The 19,696-nt window shown below is 38.0% G+C and overlaps 1 protein-coding gene across 2 annotated transcripts in view; it reads left to right on the forward strand.

The window, feature by feature from the left end:
- LOC144433932 (uncharacterized) overlaps positions 1-19,696 on the forward strand; it is a 90,097-nt gene that overhangs the window by 46,021 nt on the left and 24,380 nt on the right. For both annotated transcript variants that reach the window (XM_078122341.1, XM_078122342.1), the window contains exon 6: positions 921-1,034. In XM_078122341.1, the coding sequence (XP_077978467.1) occupies positions 921-1,034 (114 nt within the window). The remainder of the gene's footprint in view (positions 1-920; positions 1,035-19,696) is intronic.

Consider the following 19,696-nt stretch of genomic DNA (forward strand, 5'->3'; position numbering starts at 1 on the left):
AATAGCTAAGATTTTATTTCCTTTACTATGTACTCTTTTTAGTGTGGAATACCCTAGAAATCAAACATGAAGGAATAATGTATGTATGTATGTATGTATGTATGTATGTATGTATGTATGTATGTATGTATGTATGTATGTATGTATGTATGTATGTATGTATGTATGTATGTATGTATGTATGTATGTGTGTGTGTGTGTGTGTGTGATGTATGTATGTATGTATGTATGTATGTATGTATGTATGTATGTATGTATGTATGTATGTATGTATGTATGTGTGTGTACGTACGTACGTACGTGTGCGTGCGTGCATGCATGCATGCGTGGTATGTATTTACGTAAGTAAGTGTGTAAGTAAGTACGTACGTAAGTACGCACGCACGTATGCATGTAGTGTGTGCGAGTGTGCGTGTATGTGCGTGTGTTTGCGTTTCTGTTGCGTGTGCATAATGTATACACACATATTCTTGTATAATTGTCATAACTTTTCTTCCATGTCACTTTATCATAACGGAGTCAATGCAATTTTCAAATATGGAAACTTTGGAAATTATCGAATTTTATAGTAAGCCAATCGGGTCTGCGTTAAAACTAGTTCAAGAATAGTAAGTCCACACTGTGTTTCAGAAAATACCAAATTCCAGTGGGTTGGAGGTGTCAATACTCACAGCTTGAATGTGTACGTAAGGCGTCCTTCCGTATAACAGCAAATAATGTGAAAATAACTTATTAAATATCTTCTCAGCAAGGCATTTGACAATTGTGTGCTTTTTATATGATTTGATATCAAGCGACCCGGTAGGAAGAGAAAGACATTTGAAAATATCTCGAAGCGATTTACGGAATAGATAACACACTAGACATCGAAAGGTCATATGAACCTTCTAATTTTATTTTTTTGTTCTGATCGTTTACAGAGTTGTGCGATGTCAGCTTGCTATCAAGCTCACAACGAATATCTACTCCAGCTGACTGCGATCAATCAATTCCTGCAAAAGTACTACCAGTCAGCTCTTCCAGAAGTCCTTGCGGTGAGTGCGATCTTTATGTTTCCAGCATTTACTTACTGGTCGTTTAGCTTCTTCCCACGTTTTAACCAGCGAGTGAATTCAGAACACATTTCAACTACATGTATATGTGTAACTGTCATCAGAAATAGAATCGTGTAGATTTTTTTAGGCTGTTTTTCCGTATCAATGTAGGATTACACAGGTTGACAGTAAACAGCTCAGGGATTTGCTGGGATTTTGTGGTACTTTACTCAAAGAAATCACCATCTTAAAATTCCAAATCAACAAATCCCTCGTACGTACTCCACTTTGTAAATTTGGTGAGCAAAATGATTTAAACTCCATCCACATATTCCATTCAAGATGGCCGCCAATCTTTCTATGTGGCGGTTCTGAGTACATGTGTACGTGTTGATGAGAACAAATTTTCGTAAAACATTCCATGAGCGTTTCATTTCGTGTTATTTTACCGATATGTTGACATGGCAAACGTTAAACAAAGGTGTGTTTTGATCATCGTAAATCAGTGTCCGATATGCATAAAATTTACAAATTTTTAAAATTACATATCAAAAGTTATTAATACTGTAAGGCCTTTCCTAATAATATGGATGTGTATGCATTCAGGAATGAAAATTGTCTATGAGCCATCGTTGATCGTGCTAAGTACTATTTTCGTATTTTACTAAGTTTAAGGTCACATTTTACTCTAGAATTTAAATTAATTTAGTGTCAAGTACTCCCAAATTCGCCGCAACTTACACTAGTAGAAAAAATAGTACAGTTTACGACACTTTCCGTACTATAGTTCAGATTGAGTTCAATTCTGTACTTTTATGCTGATGAGGTGGACGTTTCTGTACTTTCCCATTAGCGCCTGTCTAATCGGATTATACTCGATCTGAAAAATAGTTCAGATTGCGAGTCGGAAGTGATTTGAATACATTTGCATTTAGTTCAGAATATATTCATGAGTTCACCCCCATAACCGGGCAGTAAACAAATGAATATTCAAATCTACCGTGCTTGCAATCAATACGTACATAAACGCTATACGTGTAGCTAGTGTATTCGATACATATGTATGTATATAAGCAGGCTTATGATATGAACTACATGGTTAGGACGTACGTAGATTGTAATATCACAGGGCTCATTTTGAAAGTTCGTAGTACGCCTTTTCATTATGCACTACATACCGCCACCACTAAACGTGTTTCACATTTCTACGCGTTTGATGCATAGTAATACAGATTTAGATGACATGACAATCGTTTCCAATAATAGTTTAAAATTGGGCCACAAATATTGCTAGTGTATGGAGCTTCTTAACAAACCTGACCGGCCAATAGCGTCAACAAACTCACAGTAGAGACGTGCTGACAGATTTGAGTCTGTGGACATTATTTCTAGCTAAGTAAAATTGAGTGACTATTGGGAATATTATATGGCATCCATGTCGTCCATGTCGTCTATAGTTTCTGACTGACCGTGTTATGTACAACGTAACGCTGAACGAAATACGGTCCATCAGGAATTAACTAGACTAACCTCTATGGGAATAGTATTCTTGTCCATGTGTCGTTTATAGAACAATTAAGTGTTAGGGTGTGATCTTCACAGTAATAAACAAGCCTTTAGAAGAACAACAGGTATTCACGCCTCAAATATCTTGGGCATCATCCAAATTACGATCATGAGCACCAAAGTAAAGGAAATACTTAATGACGTTCGGCATGCAGAACCCCCCCCCCCCCCGGGCCCGTACCTATGGGTACATGCCCGGCATCCATGTAACTGTTATATCACTCTACGTGACGATTCTGAGGGCCCTCATCTCTTATTCTCTTGTTTTATTTCAATTATACTCATAACTCCTGTTTTTATAGTATAACTGTACAATTGGCTTCGATCAGTGCATTCCAGATTTTCATGAGTCATGAGTGCACATTGCACAGATATCTGCAGAATACTTAAAAGGATTATGGGTAATGTATGCATATGCGGGAAAAACAAACTGCTGTAAGGAGCATAGTCTCGCTGCCAGACTCGAGACTATCGTCCCTAATCTGTTTACCGAGCGGCGCAGCCGCGAGAATAGAGGGGGACTGGTCCCGCTCTTCTCGCGGCTGCGCCGCTCGGTAAACAGATTAGGGACGATAGTCTCGAGTCTGGCAGCGAGACTATAAGGAGCACTGACTTTGCCCTCATATCTTCATCCCATTTTGCACTGAAGAAGTTTCACATGGCTCTCATATTTCATATATACTCTTTCTAAATATATGGTGATGCAACATGAGTAAAAATAACTGGGGTTAACTAAGTTTGGTAGTCAATATAGCAGGTTTACCATCAAACTGACGCAAAATTTGTTTCAAATTTGTCTAGTAAAAACCGTTGGCCCAGTTGTCGATTAGGCTTACAAGTTACACAAAGCATGATAAGACACTGTGAATGGTGCAAATAAACAACGTGCGAAATGCCAAATACCAAATGCAAACAATACAAGCGAACAAAAGGGCCTGTATGCACTCTAATAGCCCGATATTTTGCCTAAAATCAGGCTCACATGTGCGAACGGTGTGTTTTTGACGTACCTAGTAGGCAGTGATGTAGATAATAGCCGGTTACCGGTCACAACGCCCAGCTATAACTTATAAGTATAACAGTTGTGGGACCGGCTTAGGAAAGTACTCAAACCTGACGATCATTGAACAAATTCTAAGGTTGGAAAATTAAATATGAGTTGCCCGGGAGTTCTAATAGCAAGTAAAATACCCAAAGTGTAAACAAAAAGATAAATTAATTCATAATTATTTGGAAAACATTAGACGATTACGCAGTAAAACAAGACTGGCCACGCTATCGCTAGCGAAAGCCTTCGAACTAGTTTCATAACGACCGGACGTTGAAGGAAGCGCGAAGCGAAGTGTGAGGTCAATGTGACGTCTCATGATGATGTATGATGCATCAACATGACGTTTACGTAGAGTTGCACTAAATGTTTTCTAAACTTCAGTGGAAAGAATTTTTGTCGATCAGACACTGACTATGTTTAAATTCTTAAAACATCTGAGAAAACTGAAGAGGGGAAGCAAAATGTGACACTGACAGACAAGCCAGACGTACGGCACATGTACAGAAGGCGAGGCACACCCTCTGATGCAAACTGGACAATTATCGTGCGTGTCACGTATAAGGCATCAGATGTAATACATGTAGCTAACCAAATATTCTTGTACTGCAGTCTTTCTTGTAACAGGTATTGGAAATTGTCAGAAACCTGATGATTTTATGACTGAATAAGTTTCGATACGGAGACGAGAGAGAGGGGGAGACGGAGAGAGAGAGAGAGAGAGAGAGAGAGAGAGAGAGAGAGAGAGAGAGAGAGAGAGAGAGAGAGAGAGAGAGAGAGAGAGAGAGAGAGAGAGAGAGCGGAGACCAAACTAGAGTCGGTACTCACCCCACCACGACATATGCATTTTTGTGATTTTGAAACGATAAAGAATGTTAATATGGATATTGGGACGATTGGAAATCGGACGATGTGAATCGTAATCGAATATCTCAGACCATCCACAATATATGTCGTGTTGACTTAGGCGATCCCAGAAACCATTCTTAGTTTACCCCTTTCACATATATTATCAACCATGCTAATGTTTTGAAACAAATCTCGATTAACAGGTAATTTAGCGCTTGAAAGATGGCGACGTCCATACCCCCCCCCCCGGCTGCACATATTTTAATATGCAATTATACATTACCCCCTCCCCATACACGTCAGAGAAGTACAGTATGGTACACTATATGACACACTGTAAGCTAACAGTGGAAATCAACTTCAGTGTCCATACATATCAGACATAGAGATTTCTTTACAAATGGATGTGGGCTCATTGGGCTGTAACCTGTACTTGGAAAAACTTAACCAGCAGAGTTTTCTTTTTGAATCCTATGTCTTGACAGAAACGGCACCCCCCTTCGATAACTAGTGGGGAGGGTGTGTCCCCCTCCCACAGTAGGCAATTGTTTGAAAAATAAGGACATGTAGGAGGCCATTTAGCGGCATAATATTTCAAACCATACACATTATTGGAAGCCATAAAGTACTTGAAAATTGTCTTCAATACCCAAATTGTACTCTCATTAAATTATTTTACAACTGTATTACCTACGCTTTAACTAATACATAGATATTTTGGCAGACACACACATTCGTTTGGCCATTGGCTGCCTAATAATTAAATGTGTGGTAGGTAAATGAAGTGAACAATTTTGCAAAGTACAAGGTAAACGATTGCTCCTGTGGTTTGAATGTTCAACAAAGTCTCCACACAGAGAGATAGAGCAAGAGAGAAGGAGACATACGGCGACGAGAGAGAGAGAGAGAGAGAGAGAGAGAGAGAGAGAGAGAGAGAGAGAGAGAGAGAGAGAGAGAGAGAGAGAGGCATACACTTATACAAATGTAAATTTACTTGGTAAACAACTGCTCCTGAGGTTTAATTTTGGTTCAAATCATGAGCAGAATATTCGGGGGCCCTTTCAGACCATCACAATTGTCATGCCCCCCTCCCTTTGAACCTCAATTTTGTTCATGCCCCCCCCCGTAAATTCTGACTCCAGCATAATTTCAAGTTTATTCCGAGCTCGGTATTACAGGCATTCGACTAGAGTCTTTATACCTCAAAGATATACAACAGTCCATTTCTGTACAAGGCATATCAGAAACCAAACATTTGCAGTGTGGAGTGTCACAAAACCCTGTGCTTGGTCCACTCTTACACGCGTATGCTGTCTATACACATCACCACTTGGAAAGCTAATCCGACATCAAAATCTCAATATGCAACAACATGCAGACGACAACCAGATTTACCAATATATTTCCCCAATCACATACGTCAACTACAGTAACTAAGATGGAAACTGTTGCACATGATATTAAACGACCCAAAATAAGCTAGTTCATTAATGATGGCAAAACCGAGGTCCTCCTTATCACGTCTCAGTTCAACAGGCTTCCTCGTCTCATGAACCACATCAACATGGGATCGTCTTCTGTGCAGTTAGTGGATTCAGCATGTACCATTTGTGTAACAATTGATGACCGTTATAACCTCAAGAAGCACATCTGGTTGACATGTAGATCAGTTCTTTTTCACCCCCGAACAATAGGTCGCATCATTGACAGTGGAGGGGGCCCCTCCACTGTCTATGGAAACTGTTGCACATGATATTAAACGACCCAAAATAAGCTAGTTTAATGATGGCAAAACCGAGGTCCTCCTTATCACGTCTCAGTTCAACAGGCTTCCTCGTCTCATGAACCACATCAACATGGGATCGTCTTCTGTGCAGTTAGTGGATTCAGCATGTACCATTTGTGTAACAATTGATGACCGTTATAACCTCAAGAAGCACATCTCGTTGACATGTAGATCAGTTCTTTTTCACCCCCGAACAATAGGTCGCATCATTGACAGTGGAGGGGGCCCCTCCACTGTCTATGGTCGCATACGCCAGTATCTTACAAACGGAGTTTGTCAGAACCTTGGTCATGCACTTATATCATCGATACCTGACTACTGAATGGCCCTTCTGTATGGGCTGCCAGCTAAAAACATTGTCCCTCTTGAACATGCCCAAAATACAGCAGCTAGGATTGTGTCAGGTACAAAGAAAACAGATGACGTCACATCGGTTCTTTCAATAACACAGTTTAGTTAGAAATCACACTGGCGTCAAGTGCAGTTACATAATATACCAGTAGGTAGGGCCTACATGTACATGTAGTCTCAGGTCACTACATTGTGGTCTGAGATGTAGTTTACACAACTATGACCTAAGAACTTGAACCAGGGCTGAGGAGAAGTGGTCTGAGGTTAAAGTTTTGCAGCTCTCGTTCAGCAATCTCAAAACATTTCAGCCTACTTCCCGTAATGAACACTTGTCAAGCATTTTTGTAGCTCCCATACTCAAAGACTACATATATGTTTATATACGACTCAAAATATAACACTGAAATTTACTTTGAACACGTTCAGTTTCAGTAGACCTATTAAAACCCAAAATCTCCACTGTATAATTTAATATCGGTAATAGTTTACAGTCAAAAACTTTTAAATTTAGTTTTGACTAGGAGGTCCCCAAGTTTTGCAAGTTGACTCATGACCGCAATCATTGCTTTACTCGCTTGAGCTGCAAGCGCTAAATACCATAGACCACTGCTTGACATAATCACGCCTAGATATTCATAAAAAGCGAACAACGTCGAGTTTATGACCACCAATAACCACTTTTCAATTTTCTTAAGAATTTCATCTCTTAGTAAATACAATAATTTTAGTTTTGACATACATGTAATTTACTTTCAAAAGACAATGTTAGAAACCCCTACCCCATTGATTCCTGTGGGAACATGCCTTTCGTGAAGAAAAAATGGTTACATAACATGTCTACAAGAATTGTTGGAGAATGTCTATGTAGAATGCCACACTGATCCCATATCCACACCTTGAGTTTTATTTTTATTGTTCTTCAATGATCTCCTTCAAAGTAATAGTCTGGATGCCAATATGGTTTCTAACTAAACCACGTCTAGCCAAAAGCCCCTCAAATAGCACAAAAAGTTGTTCACCCAATCAGTGAAACCTAAATGTTTTGGTGATGTAAACAGTATATAAGTAGCATCATGGGCTGACAAATATACCACATTTGAACATTACTGTCCCAATAAACACTAACTTTATGAGGGACTGTGTTATTGGTTAGAGTTTTGTGATTTATTAACAAAGACATGATGTTAATGACTGTGTGGGTGGCTGTAAATGAATTTTAAATTGCATCTCATGCATTTCAAGACTTCTAGAGTAACGACTCTGACTATACTTTGAGTGGAGGTATAAATGGTAATGATACAGTATAGGAACTAGACTATCAAAGTAATTACCTTGTCCAAAAGACTACAGTCGGATATTAATCTCACCATTAATGCCTGAATTTATGTCTATCAAGGTGGATCTGATAAGATCATGGAAATCGAGAAACTTTCATCACTTTGGACTTGAGCATTGAATACATTTGTGAAGTACTCAGACCATGATTCATGTTTTTTTTTAGAGATTAATTCCACTAGATCGTCCACTAAATCGTCCACGAAAACAAATACATTCTATCATTCCACCATGTCACTCAACAACGCGCATCGAATTCTATCACTTGAATTTCCGTTATTTAGTCGTCTGAAGATCGTAACGGCCTCCGTACCATAACTTGTGTACTTTGTGTAAATACAGCTCTACTTCTCAGTATTGAGCACTTTTCCTTCAGTTTATGACTTACCTCTTATAATATATAATAATAATAATAATGGTAATATATATATATATATATATATATATATATATATATATATATATATATATATATATATTACCATTGCTCGGTTGACGGCAACGCGGTCAAAGATATCGGGTTCTTTGCACAATACACGTGTATATAGAAATGATGTCCCTTAAATTTCCCCTCTTTTCATTCTTGCTCTTTTCAACTACAATATAGATTTTGATAATTTCCATAGGTCTCACGAGATATACTCTTCAAGGAAAAACAAGTTCGTGTCGGAGTTTGACACGAGAATAGTCTGTGCTTGGAGTAATTATACTGTCAGTATAATTTCTCAAAGGTATGTGTTATCGTGGAAGTTTAAACATTATTTATACTTTAATGGTGTTATAGATTTTGACCCAAGCTATGCATGCCACGGTCACAAGCTATATTGCGTCAGATCGATTTGCCAAACAAGTTTGCCAGAATTAACGCATCCCATCAAACCATGGACCCTCCACAAAGGTGGAGTGTCTATGGTCAAACAAATGACAGGTCGCAGAAACTATGGTCATGGAAGTATGAACGTCGTTTATACTTGTACGCCGTGACATACAATGAGCGCAGTGCCATGATTGACCGGATTATTCAGTGTCGACAATCCCAGTTAATATAATCCCAAAGGCAAACTTGTTTTATTTACCACCTTGCCAAGCAACACAGGGTGGTGGCGAGGCGAAGTTGTAATGTACTGTCGCTTTGATATTCACGATTTTGGAAAGGAAATAGATAACATCGGGTTAGATCTTGAGAGTAAATAAGAAGAAAAGAAGAGTTAATTTGAAATCAGTGATAAACGAGTTGTCTATTTTTAAGAAACTAAATATAAGGAAAGCTATGGGTCCTGATAACATATGTGGTAGGTTACTGAATGTCTATGCATCGCAGTTAGCTAGTGTTTCCAGTAGATTGTTCAATTGGTCGTACAATGATCATACGATATCAACCATTTGGAAAACATCTACCATCTGTCCGGTCCCTAAAAACTTCCAAGGCATCGTCCTGTAGCACTGACTTCCATTGTGATGAAATGCTTCGAGCGTATTTTACTTTGTCAAAACCCACAAAAACATTCACACCTTGACCCATACCAATTTACATATTAAAGTAATAGAGGTACTGATAATGCAACTCTCACATTACTTCACGATGCGTATACACATCTTGAAAAACCAAGTTCATTTGTAAGACTATTGGTTATTGATTTTTCATCAGTCGTTAACAGAAGTCAACCAAACATGATGGCTCATAAACTTAGTTATTTAAACGTTAACCCCAAACTCATCCTCTGGATAATGGATTTTCTTGTCAACCTTTCCCAGTTTGTTCGCTACCAAAAATTAAGTTCAGCCTTCCATTCAACATTTAGGGGTGCCTCACAGAGCACGATACTCTCACACAAACTATTTACACTTTACACAAATGACTGCTCATCAGGTACCGATACAAATCCACTTATCAAATATTCTGATAACTCTGCATTAGTTGACCTGTCAAATTCTGACCGTACTTATTTCGATGAAGTTGATAGGTTTGTTACTTGGTGTAAAGAAAACTACTTGGACGAAAGGTCGACTTTAGGAAGAACCCTAAAGTAGTGCCCGACCTTTTTATTGACAATGTTAAAGTTGAACAGGTGACTAAATATATATATATATATATATATATATATATATATATATATATATATATATATATATATATATATATATATATATATATATATAGGAACAGTCTTGGATAATAAATCAAATGTTAAGGCCAACACAGATTTCATTAACAAGAAATGTCAATCTAGAGTTTACTGTCTACAACAATTGAGGGGCCTAAAATTTTGTAAATGCCAAGGTATTACAGACATTCTATCGGAGTTTTGAGTCGGTTTAACATTTTCTTTTTTGTGCTGGTTTGGTAGTCTAGGGACTAGCTACAAGAGTGTCTTGAACAAAATTGTAAATGTGTTTAGTAAAGTATTGAGTGAAAAGTAGACTAATTTGAATGAAATGTTTACATCTCGTGTACAAAACAAAGCTGGGAAAATGGTAAATGACAAAGGCCACATTATGTCCCAACACTTTGAACTCCTGCCATCAGGGAGACGATTTCGTGTCCCTAAATTCAGAACAGTCAGAACCAAATCAAGTTTTGTGCCCACTTCAACTAAATTTTAAACCAAACTAAATAATTCTATTTCAAAGACATCTGCTCTGCATTCCAGATTGGAAGAACCGCGTTTTTTTATTGTCTTTTTTAAGTTGATGACCATTTCTGGCAAGACTTCACTCACAATTTTCTCGATTTTACTGATTTTTCTTCTTTATTAAAAAGGTTTAGGGTCGGCACCGGATTTCTAGAATGGAAGCGTTTGGGGAGTTATGTGTGATTTATTTGTTGAGAAAGGTTCAAAGACAATACATATCGCCATAAGGTGGCACTTGCCGTTCCAGTGAGGAACGACTAGTGCCACCACGGTAGTACTCGACAATTCGATGGACCACGGCCAAGTCCGCCATTCACAATTTTCAAATCACTTGAAATAAAGCAATCTGGCAAAACTCGCCCATGTGCATTTACAATCTTGTCGCAACTAATTCTAGTAGGTAAAACCATAGACCCTCCACCCTGTCTATGGTAAAACCTAGTCGCATTCATAACTTTCATCGAGGGTAAGGTAATTTTAGTCATCAACTTCTATAAAGTCCAAAATGAAACGATAAAACATGTACATTTTGGAAATTATCCCATGTATAATGCCAGATTATAAAGTGACAAAGAGTGGTTCATCTGAGTGGATAGCTTAACCTCTTGACGATTTATAAACAATGGGAAATAGGCAGCTATCTTGATGTTCATTTTAACCTATTTTCCCGGAGAATATTTTCAGAACTGGTATCCAAATTACCAAGATCACGTTTTTCATATTTACTGATATGCCGCTTTAGTTATGGCCGGTTTTGTGGGATGTTTTGCGTGCACAATGTAAACCACAGACAAGGCATGTAAACTTCTACTTGCCGCACAACCCGTCTATTTCAGGCTTGGCCTCTTACCACTCTTGGAGGAATTGTACTGACTCCTCCAAGACCACGTCTGACACAGTGGCCTGAAACCCATAGTCTATCGCGAGTATATTGTCTACCCTTCAAGAGACACACATTCTCTGCCAGTCACCCTTTTAAAAATACGCTTGTTAAACGTCTGCTCCTGGAGTTAAATTTGGTTCAACTCATGAGCAAAATATTTGTACGTGACTCCGGGCCCCTTTCAGACAATCCGAATTTTCACGCACGTCCCAATTCGTTTTTTTCCCGTGACAACAATTTTTCTCCTGAGCCTCCCCCTACCCTAATCTAGTTCCTGACGACCGTATTCCAATTTTACACTACATCTTTACATATTACGTATAGTCAATGTCATTACTCTCGTTGCCGATGTGTTGGCAATTATATACATGTATATATATAATATCCATAATCACAACATATTTCCTGCTCAAAGAAGAACTGTTTCAGCTTATTCCATTTCGATATAAACAGACAGAGAGTCCAGGGATAAAATACCCATGTACTACTCCTTATATTACTGGCTAGGTAATGTCAACCGTAAAATAATCCAAGCACCAGCGTCCCTAAAATCCGTGAAACAGTGTCGATATTACAGTATTTTGCTGACACTTATTACTTTCTGTAACTGGTCTATATTTGTGATATCATGGTAAATATGCTTGGAATTTATGGCCTAACAAACCAGACATTACGTAGATTTGAATATTGAAGAAAATCAAAAACAAAAACAAGGCCATGGCCATGGCCGGTCAGGTACTGATATTAGTACTTTAGACATCAGTGGGGGTCACACTTGGTCATTGAAACTATATTGACCGACCAAAATTCTAAACATCACGGATAAATAATTTCATATCGAAATGTATGTACGGAGATTCAGGTTTTTAGACCACGTGGCTTTGACATGACATCATCAGCTAAATTTGCAATACGAAAGTAACGTAAAACATGGATGTATCTAGTAGGGAGCAAAGTCCGCATGTCTGTATGGATGTTTGAAGATTTACTATCGGTATATGGGAGGCATAGAGGGAAATATTTGAATAGCGTTATTTAACGTTACATAATTCATAACTGACTACTAAACTACCGTCAAGAGGATTGTTTTTGCTTCCATTTATCTGTATTAATTTTTTTTAAAGGCAGTGATGGTGACTGACAATGCCGGTAGTGAAAATATGGCCCGCACATTCTGAAGATTTTTGTATCATACAAGTTCAATGTTGTAGCTGAGAATGTGATTTATATTTATAACTCAGTAGAATGGGTACCGGTACTGATGCGAGGGATGTGAACCAACCTTTGTGTTGCGTGCTTTTTAATATCACCGCGTGTGTGTGTGTGTTGTTTGTTTGTTTGTTTGTTTGTAATGTAGATTCGTCGTTGATATACTGCTACTAGATCAGACCGTGGGTTATACTTCCATGATCAGAACATGACCAGACACAACTCTCCACGGCACCATTTTGGTTTTACAACTTTGATTACTTTGTTTTGAATAGCTTTTGTCAAGTTCTTGACTTTCCTGATATGACAATAAAGCAAGGGCGGTGAAATATTATTATAGTAGTCCTTCAAAAAACAAGACAATTTTGAAACTTTTAGTGGAAAATGTTAGTGAAGACACAGTTTACCCGCATAAATTAACTAACAAAAGACAAAAGAAATGTACACATGGTTCATTTTCTAGGTGTCGACCTCATGAATATGCACCAAGATTTAGAACCGAGTCAGCTTTAAATGCGTTCACACCTCCAAATCTGGTCTGGACAATATTGTCTGGGCTTAGTCACCCTTTTATGCGGACTACAGAGCGGCCCTGGTGCGGACTATTTCTGCCACCTATTAATGCCTGAAAGTCAAGTGGCATATGCTGAGGTTGTGTACAACCAGCAACCCATAACATTTTAGCAATCTACAGTTCTACCTCAGTATGGCTATTAGCCATGCTAGGTAGTTACTATAATGATTAATATAATGGTTGTCTTGGTAAAAGTTGTCGACCCCCCCCCCCCAAAAAAAAAAGAAGAAAAAAAAAAGAAAAAAAGAAAAAAAAAGATCAACAAAACATTCTATGATATTGAAAGCGCTCCTGGCATGTAATTCCATAGAACAGTTTCCTGTAGGGAATGGCAGCGATTTCATTCAAACTCAAAGACAGAGATGTTGCTAACCAACGTGAACAGCCATAAAAAATTGTATGTGAATGAGTATGACTCTGAGATCCCGCTAACGGTTTCATTGTTGTCGGTCAAACCAGAGACACTGGAGAACTTCACTGTCTATGATCTAATCGTATTGCTCAGTGTGAAAACCGTGCAAAGCGTTACTATTTTGGCGTTGTATTTTCGCACATTTTTGGTTCACAAGGGTCCAATAATTTAAGCTTGAGTTAGGAAATAGGCCTATTAAAAAAATTGTGTTGTTCCGATTAGGCAAAATAAATAAATAGGTGGGGTAGGTAGATTTATTTTTATTCATGTGCGAGTGTCTAATTCTGGTTTTCCATTTTTTCCAAATGATCTCTGTGTTATTGGCTTCTTTCCATTAGATGTACAACCATTACAGATTGGAGGAACAGTTTTATATTGTCTTTTTAAGTTGATGTCAGTTTCTGCATCCACTATGTCTCGTGAGACTTCACAATTGTTGCGATTTTGTTAGTTTTTCAAGAACACGTAAAAAAAAAGTTAAGGGTCGGCAGTGAAAAACTAGGTGGGTCGGGTAACAGAAACCAAACAGTTATTTTTTAGGCCTAAGGCATAACGTAGCATATAAATCTACCCAACCTGCGCGAGCAAGATCTGCATCGGTCAATGTAATATTTACATGGTCTATTACAATTTGGTAAAGTGTACCATTGTATATGCTTGTGCGAGACGTAAAAAACATCATGCCGTCTAATTGTACGAAACGATTTAGTCACTATGGTTTTGAAGTCAGTGAGATAATGTTTGTGAAGTACCCGGTATCGTGATGTTATCGCTTGTATAGAAAAACCATCACTGAGGCAAAATCTCACTTTTATCATCATTCATTTTTTAAAGTCTTCAATCATGCCAATTAAAAATATGGATACTGCAGTCATTTATGTGACTTTTTTTCCAAAAATGTTTATCGTGCATCTCGATTATATTTTTTTTCGTCTTCGTAACATCTTTTTTTTTTATTGTGCCAAAAGTAGTAGCTACCACATATAGAACAGTGGAAAAATACCGAATGAGACTCAGAAATGTAAAATCATTTACTTCAATGTCCAAATCAAATGCGGACATCAGAAAATGATGCATGCACGTTGTGATGGACTCGTGATTAGCTCTAGTCCAGATGCCAATTGGTATCTAACTAAACCATAGACAATAGAGAGGGTCCTCTCTATTTTCTATGACTAAACCAAGTTTAGTGAGTGGAGGTGTAAATGGTAACGATACTGTTTAGGAACACGGTGATAGGAACTAGACGAGATTAGCACTGACAACACACGCTCCGCGAACTCCAGCAAAGAGGCCTGGTGGGGTATATAGAGACTTGTCAGAGTTGTCGGAGCTACTGTTCATGTACATATAAGTTCCACGTATTCTCAATTTATTTCGTGCTGGATAGAAAACAGTCAGTATAGTCCTTGTGTTCTCCAGTGTATAGCCGATGGATTGGATAGTGAGAGTCATGATATGTGTGATACATTGTAGTTTATACACCAGAACTGAATTTTAGACTGATCCCGTCGGCATCTTCAGAGAAAGCATCAAGCGGGTACCACAATAAACTGAAAACGTAACGACTATAAGCATAACTATAAGTTTTAATTTACATGGAACTACGGTCATATTTGATAAGCTTATCCCCCACTTCCACATATGGTCTCATACCCCTTGGTCAGCGAAAAGCCAATCATGTTCATGTCCGGACATACGAGTTATAAATGGGGCGGTCATATGGGTTAAGTTAGGGTGGAATATAATATATGGAAAAAAAGTCTGATTGATACTGGCTGTGATGGGTAGTAGAGCATTTTTTAATTGTCAAAAACAGGGTTGGGGGCCGAATGATATGATTCAAAACGTCATGACTTTCTGGTATATCTTTGTTGTCATGGTGTGTTTCCAGTTGAGGATGGCTGTCTTTGACTGGCTACAACAGTAAGTGACTGATTTTGAAAGCAAAGAAAGTGGAAGAACATTGGTGTTAGTTAAAAAACTATTGTTATTAAAGATATACAAGTAAACGCAGCAAAACAATTGAGAGTCGGTACGGAAAGGAACAGATGACCACAGGAAGGTGTTCAGCTGTTCTTCATTGTTCTTTGCAATTTGACGACCGGGCGATCACATACTAGTAGTTGTCAGTGTTTTCGCTAAAGCAAAATACACGGAGATGGTTCAAAATCACTTGACTATCATTTCACTCTTATTTAAATCTACAAATATCTCATTAATATTTTCTCCCAGCTTACTTCAAACTATATGACATTTTCCATGAAAAAAAGGTGCGTATCTGGAGCAAAGAAGTGTTTCAGATATCAGAGTGTTCACGTTTGCGTGACCAAGACATAGACATAGACTGGCAAGCGACGCCATGAATTGTGATCGAATCCCAGGGTCGGATCGGTTGTAGATCAGTGTTCATGATAATTCATTTGCGTGTTCAATTACTAAGTCATCGATGTAGGGTTATAAATTCAGTGACTACACCATCAACAAAGTTACTTCTTACTATAAATCATGTTGAAAAAGACCCTAGGAAAATGTCTAAGCAACAATGACGGGTGTTACTTTTTTGCAGTGTTTATCCAAATAGTAATCGTCGAATAACGTGACCCTGGCTGAAAACTGCGACAGTGAGTGTACCATAAATTCCCAAAACAGACTGACCAGAACAGACATATTGACACACAAAAAGTGTGCAAGTTTACATCTTGTGACAGGTTTGGTTGGGGTCACCTCCATCGGCTAATGGTCGAAATCGTCATTGTAAAATATTTTTAATTACCCTCAACTACAAATCAGCGTATCGTTGACGATCATTTCAATCGTAAGTGTTTAGAACTGATTCAGAAGTAAAACGTAGAATTATTAATGACAATGGTATGCAAAGTTTTGTTGTTTAACAATCATCAGCGATTTGGCATGTTTGCACAAACCACAGATACTTGTTAGTGCATACACTTTTGATACTTCTATTCTATAAGGTAAAGGCTAAATTTAAAAAGACATGATCCCAGTATTAACTTTTTTGTTGCGGCTATATTTCCTAAGTGAGGTGTGCCAAAGAAAGTTTTCCCATGATACTTTGCGCCAGTGCGACTTTTTGACATTGTACGTTCGATGTTCCCAATGAGTAAATGGAATTTTATCGAGAAGTCTATTCATATTTGTTTATGACAGCAAGATATTTTCAATTTTCTGTTTTTGGTCATTTTTGGGGTCAAAAACTGTCATTTGTTTTGTAAATAAAAGAATTCAAAGTAAAAATGAATGACAGCCGCAAAACTAATCGATTGAATGGGCTGACATTTGGTGTGCAGGTATGTTAGAGTATCTGGATGAAGAATTCTTCAAGAAAATTTGAAGATGACATTGATATGCAAATACGTCTAAAACGTGCTGTGTAGTATCATATTATAGCCATGTTATTTTACAATACTCGTGAGAAAGTAGAATTTATTGGTGAAGTAAAGTTGCTCATACACCTAAGAAAATTTGACTACACTTGAATACATAATGAGCAAATGAAATGATCACAACAATCACATATCTTTGTAATGTTATGACTATACAAGATCTAATACAGGGACGAATGGGGTACTTATCAAATAATGCCCTCCGGAACTCAGAAATAAATGTAGATGCGCTGTACCATGCAGTTACGATCAGCGGTTTTGAACTATGGAGGTAGGAAGGAAGGAGGTAGGAAGGATTATAGTCCTACCACCATTTCTGAACAAAATCGTTGTCCTTGAATTGGAATGGTATGCTTTTAATACAAAAGTTGCACAAACATATGTTCTTGCTTTCAAAAGTTTTAGAATTAACACCATGATTTCACCGTCGCCCATACTGAGGTTTTCCTGCATCTATTGCTATGGATTTTGTTGGTGGGACTTTGCTGTACTGTATGAACACTTGTTCAGACTCAGGCCACTAAAACACAATTGCAAAAAAAAACCGTAAAGACACGAAGTATCGTTTTGCACAACGTTCGGCTTGAAGCAGGTTTGAAGGGTAACCATGCACGACAGAGAAGATGGGTTTAGAGCCCCATTTACACCTAAAACAAAAAGCGATTCTAGTCTGTTCCTATTATAGTGGTCTGAGGTTCAGATCAAAGTGCCGCATTCATCCACAACATAAAAAATCATAGACCCTACACGGCTGGCGTTTGTAAAAGTCAGTTTTAAACCATAATTACTACACCTCTTTATCTTCTCGGCAAGAACATGCAGTGCTGCAATCCAACGTGAGGACCTCTCACCAACTTTCAGATCACTTCACATTGGGAACGTTGGTGAGAGTTCTACTAATATAATTCAGACTGAGGCAAAAAATATAGCCTTTCTGAGTTGAAATCCGAGGTTTAAATCCTGATATCTGAAAATTCCCAATCAACCCAGATTACATTGAATAAAAAATAAGTCTAACAAACAATTTATGATTTTTCAGTCCCGAAACTTGCTATTATCCATACACTGTATACAAAGCTAAATACACGGTGATTGGTGTATCGCACTCCTTGACTGAGTGGGTCGGGAAAAAAATAGGTAGACTCACTTGTCATAAATCGATTTATAAATCCACAAAGGCACTGTGACAACTAAAGCAGTCCCTTTACAGACCATTTTTTCTTTAGAAATAAATAGGCTAAAACAATACTGAATGACAGGCAGTCCAAGGTATGCGAAACCATAAGCGAGCGCGTACTCACGATGCTAGATTAACACACTATTTTACCTGCGCATTGAAGACGCACAGTAAAAAGACCAGTTTTCAACATTAATGCAGGAAATACAAAGCTAACAATTCAAAATTGTATAAAATGTAAGAAAACAAAAAACAGGCGACAGTCAGAGCATGCATGAACTTCGATTTACAATACCATTATTAAGTTCTTGCATTTTGGGGCTAATGAAGTCATAGAGACTAGAGTGGGCGAGTTTCATCACAGTTAGTATAATCAATGGCACCGTGATAATTCTGACTTTCACTTGAAACTGGACCAGAACAGTCTAGGTCGGACGAGTCGTCATCATCAATTCAAAGGCGACGTAACCAAATATACACCGTGAATTCATCTTAGATCGCACCGAGTTGAACAATCATGTCTGTCATTGTAGAATGTAGACCTTTACGCTGTTTGACCGACTATTGAAGTATAACCCACATAGGTGATATTTCATTGACCTACATGGAAATGCTTGTAAATACTTTTTGCAAGTAGTAGTAGCTCAGACCACTCTAGTATTTTAGTGGTCTGAGGTAGTAGTAAGAGTTTTTGCTAACGTTTACATGCTAGCGTAGTTGTACATGTACGTATACATGTCAGTTCGTATGTACATGTACATTAAATGTAGCTCTCATCATATCATACACTGTACATGTGTGTAACCCTTTTCTTTTGCACCCTCCCCCTCCGCCTTCATGTGGTCAAACACAGACAACTAACTAACTAAATAGTGTTACTGTTAGTTTTCTGTGGGTCAAACAATTAGTGTACACGCCTTGAATCACATGCAGGCGAGATAGATTTGAATATTCATTTGTTTACTGCCCGGTTATGGGGGTGAACTCATGAATATATTCTGAACTAAATGCAAATGTATTCAAATCACTTCCGACTCGCAATCTGAACTATTTTTCAGATCGAGTATAATCCGATTAGACAGGCGCTAATGGGAAAGTACAGAAACGTCCACCTCATCAGCATAAAAGTACAGAATTGAACTCAATCTGAACTATAGTACGGAAAGTGTCGTAAACTGTACTATTTTTTCTACTAGTGTTACTGACAGAATTCTGTCATCATTTTTAGAAACACATGTTACACCACAGACCACAATCACGTAAAACAGTGGTACGATCATAGTAGTAGATTATATTCGAATGGGTGCCTTTGTAATGCCATTGAAAAAAAAAGACATGTTCACTGCCATGCAATTATTTCTGTAAAATATACCTGGTCCACTTGATCTAAATATAGAATTATAAAGAAGGCAATTTAAACAAAACTACAAAT

Source organism: Glandiceps talaboti, chromosome 4 (assembly GCF_964340395.1).
Source record: "Glandiceps talaboti chromosome 4, keGlaTala1.1, whole genome shotgun sequence".
In the NCBI taxonomy this organism is placed as follows: domain Eukaryota; kingdom Metazoa; phylum Hemichordata; class Enteropneusta; family Spengelidae; genus Glandiceps; species Glandiceps talaboti.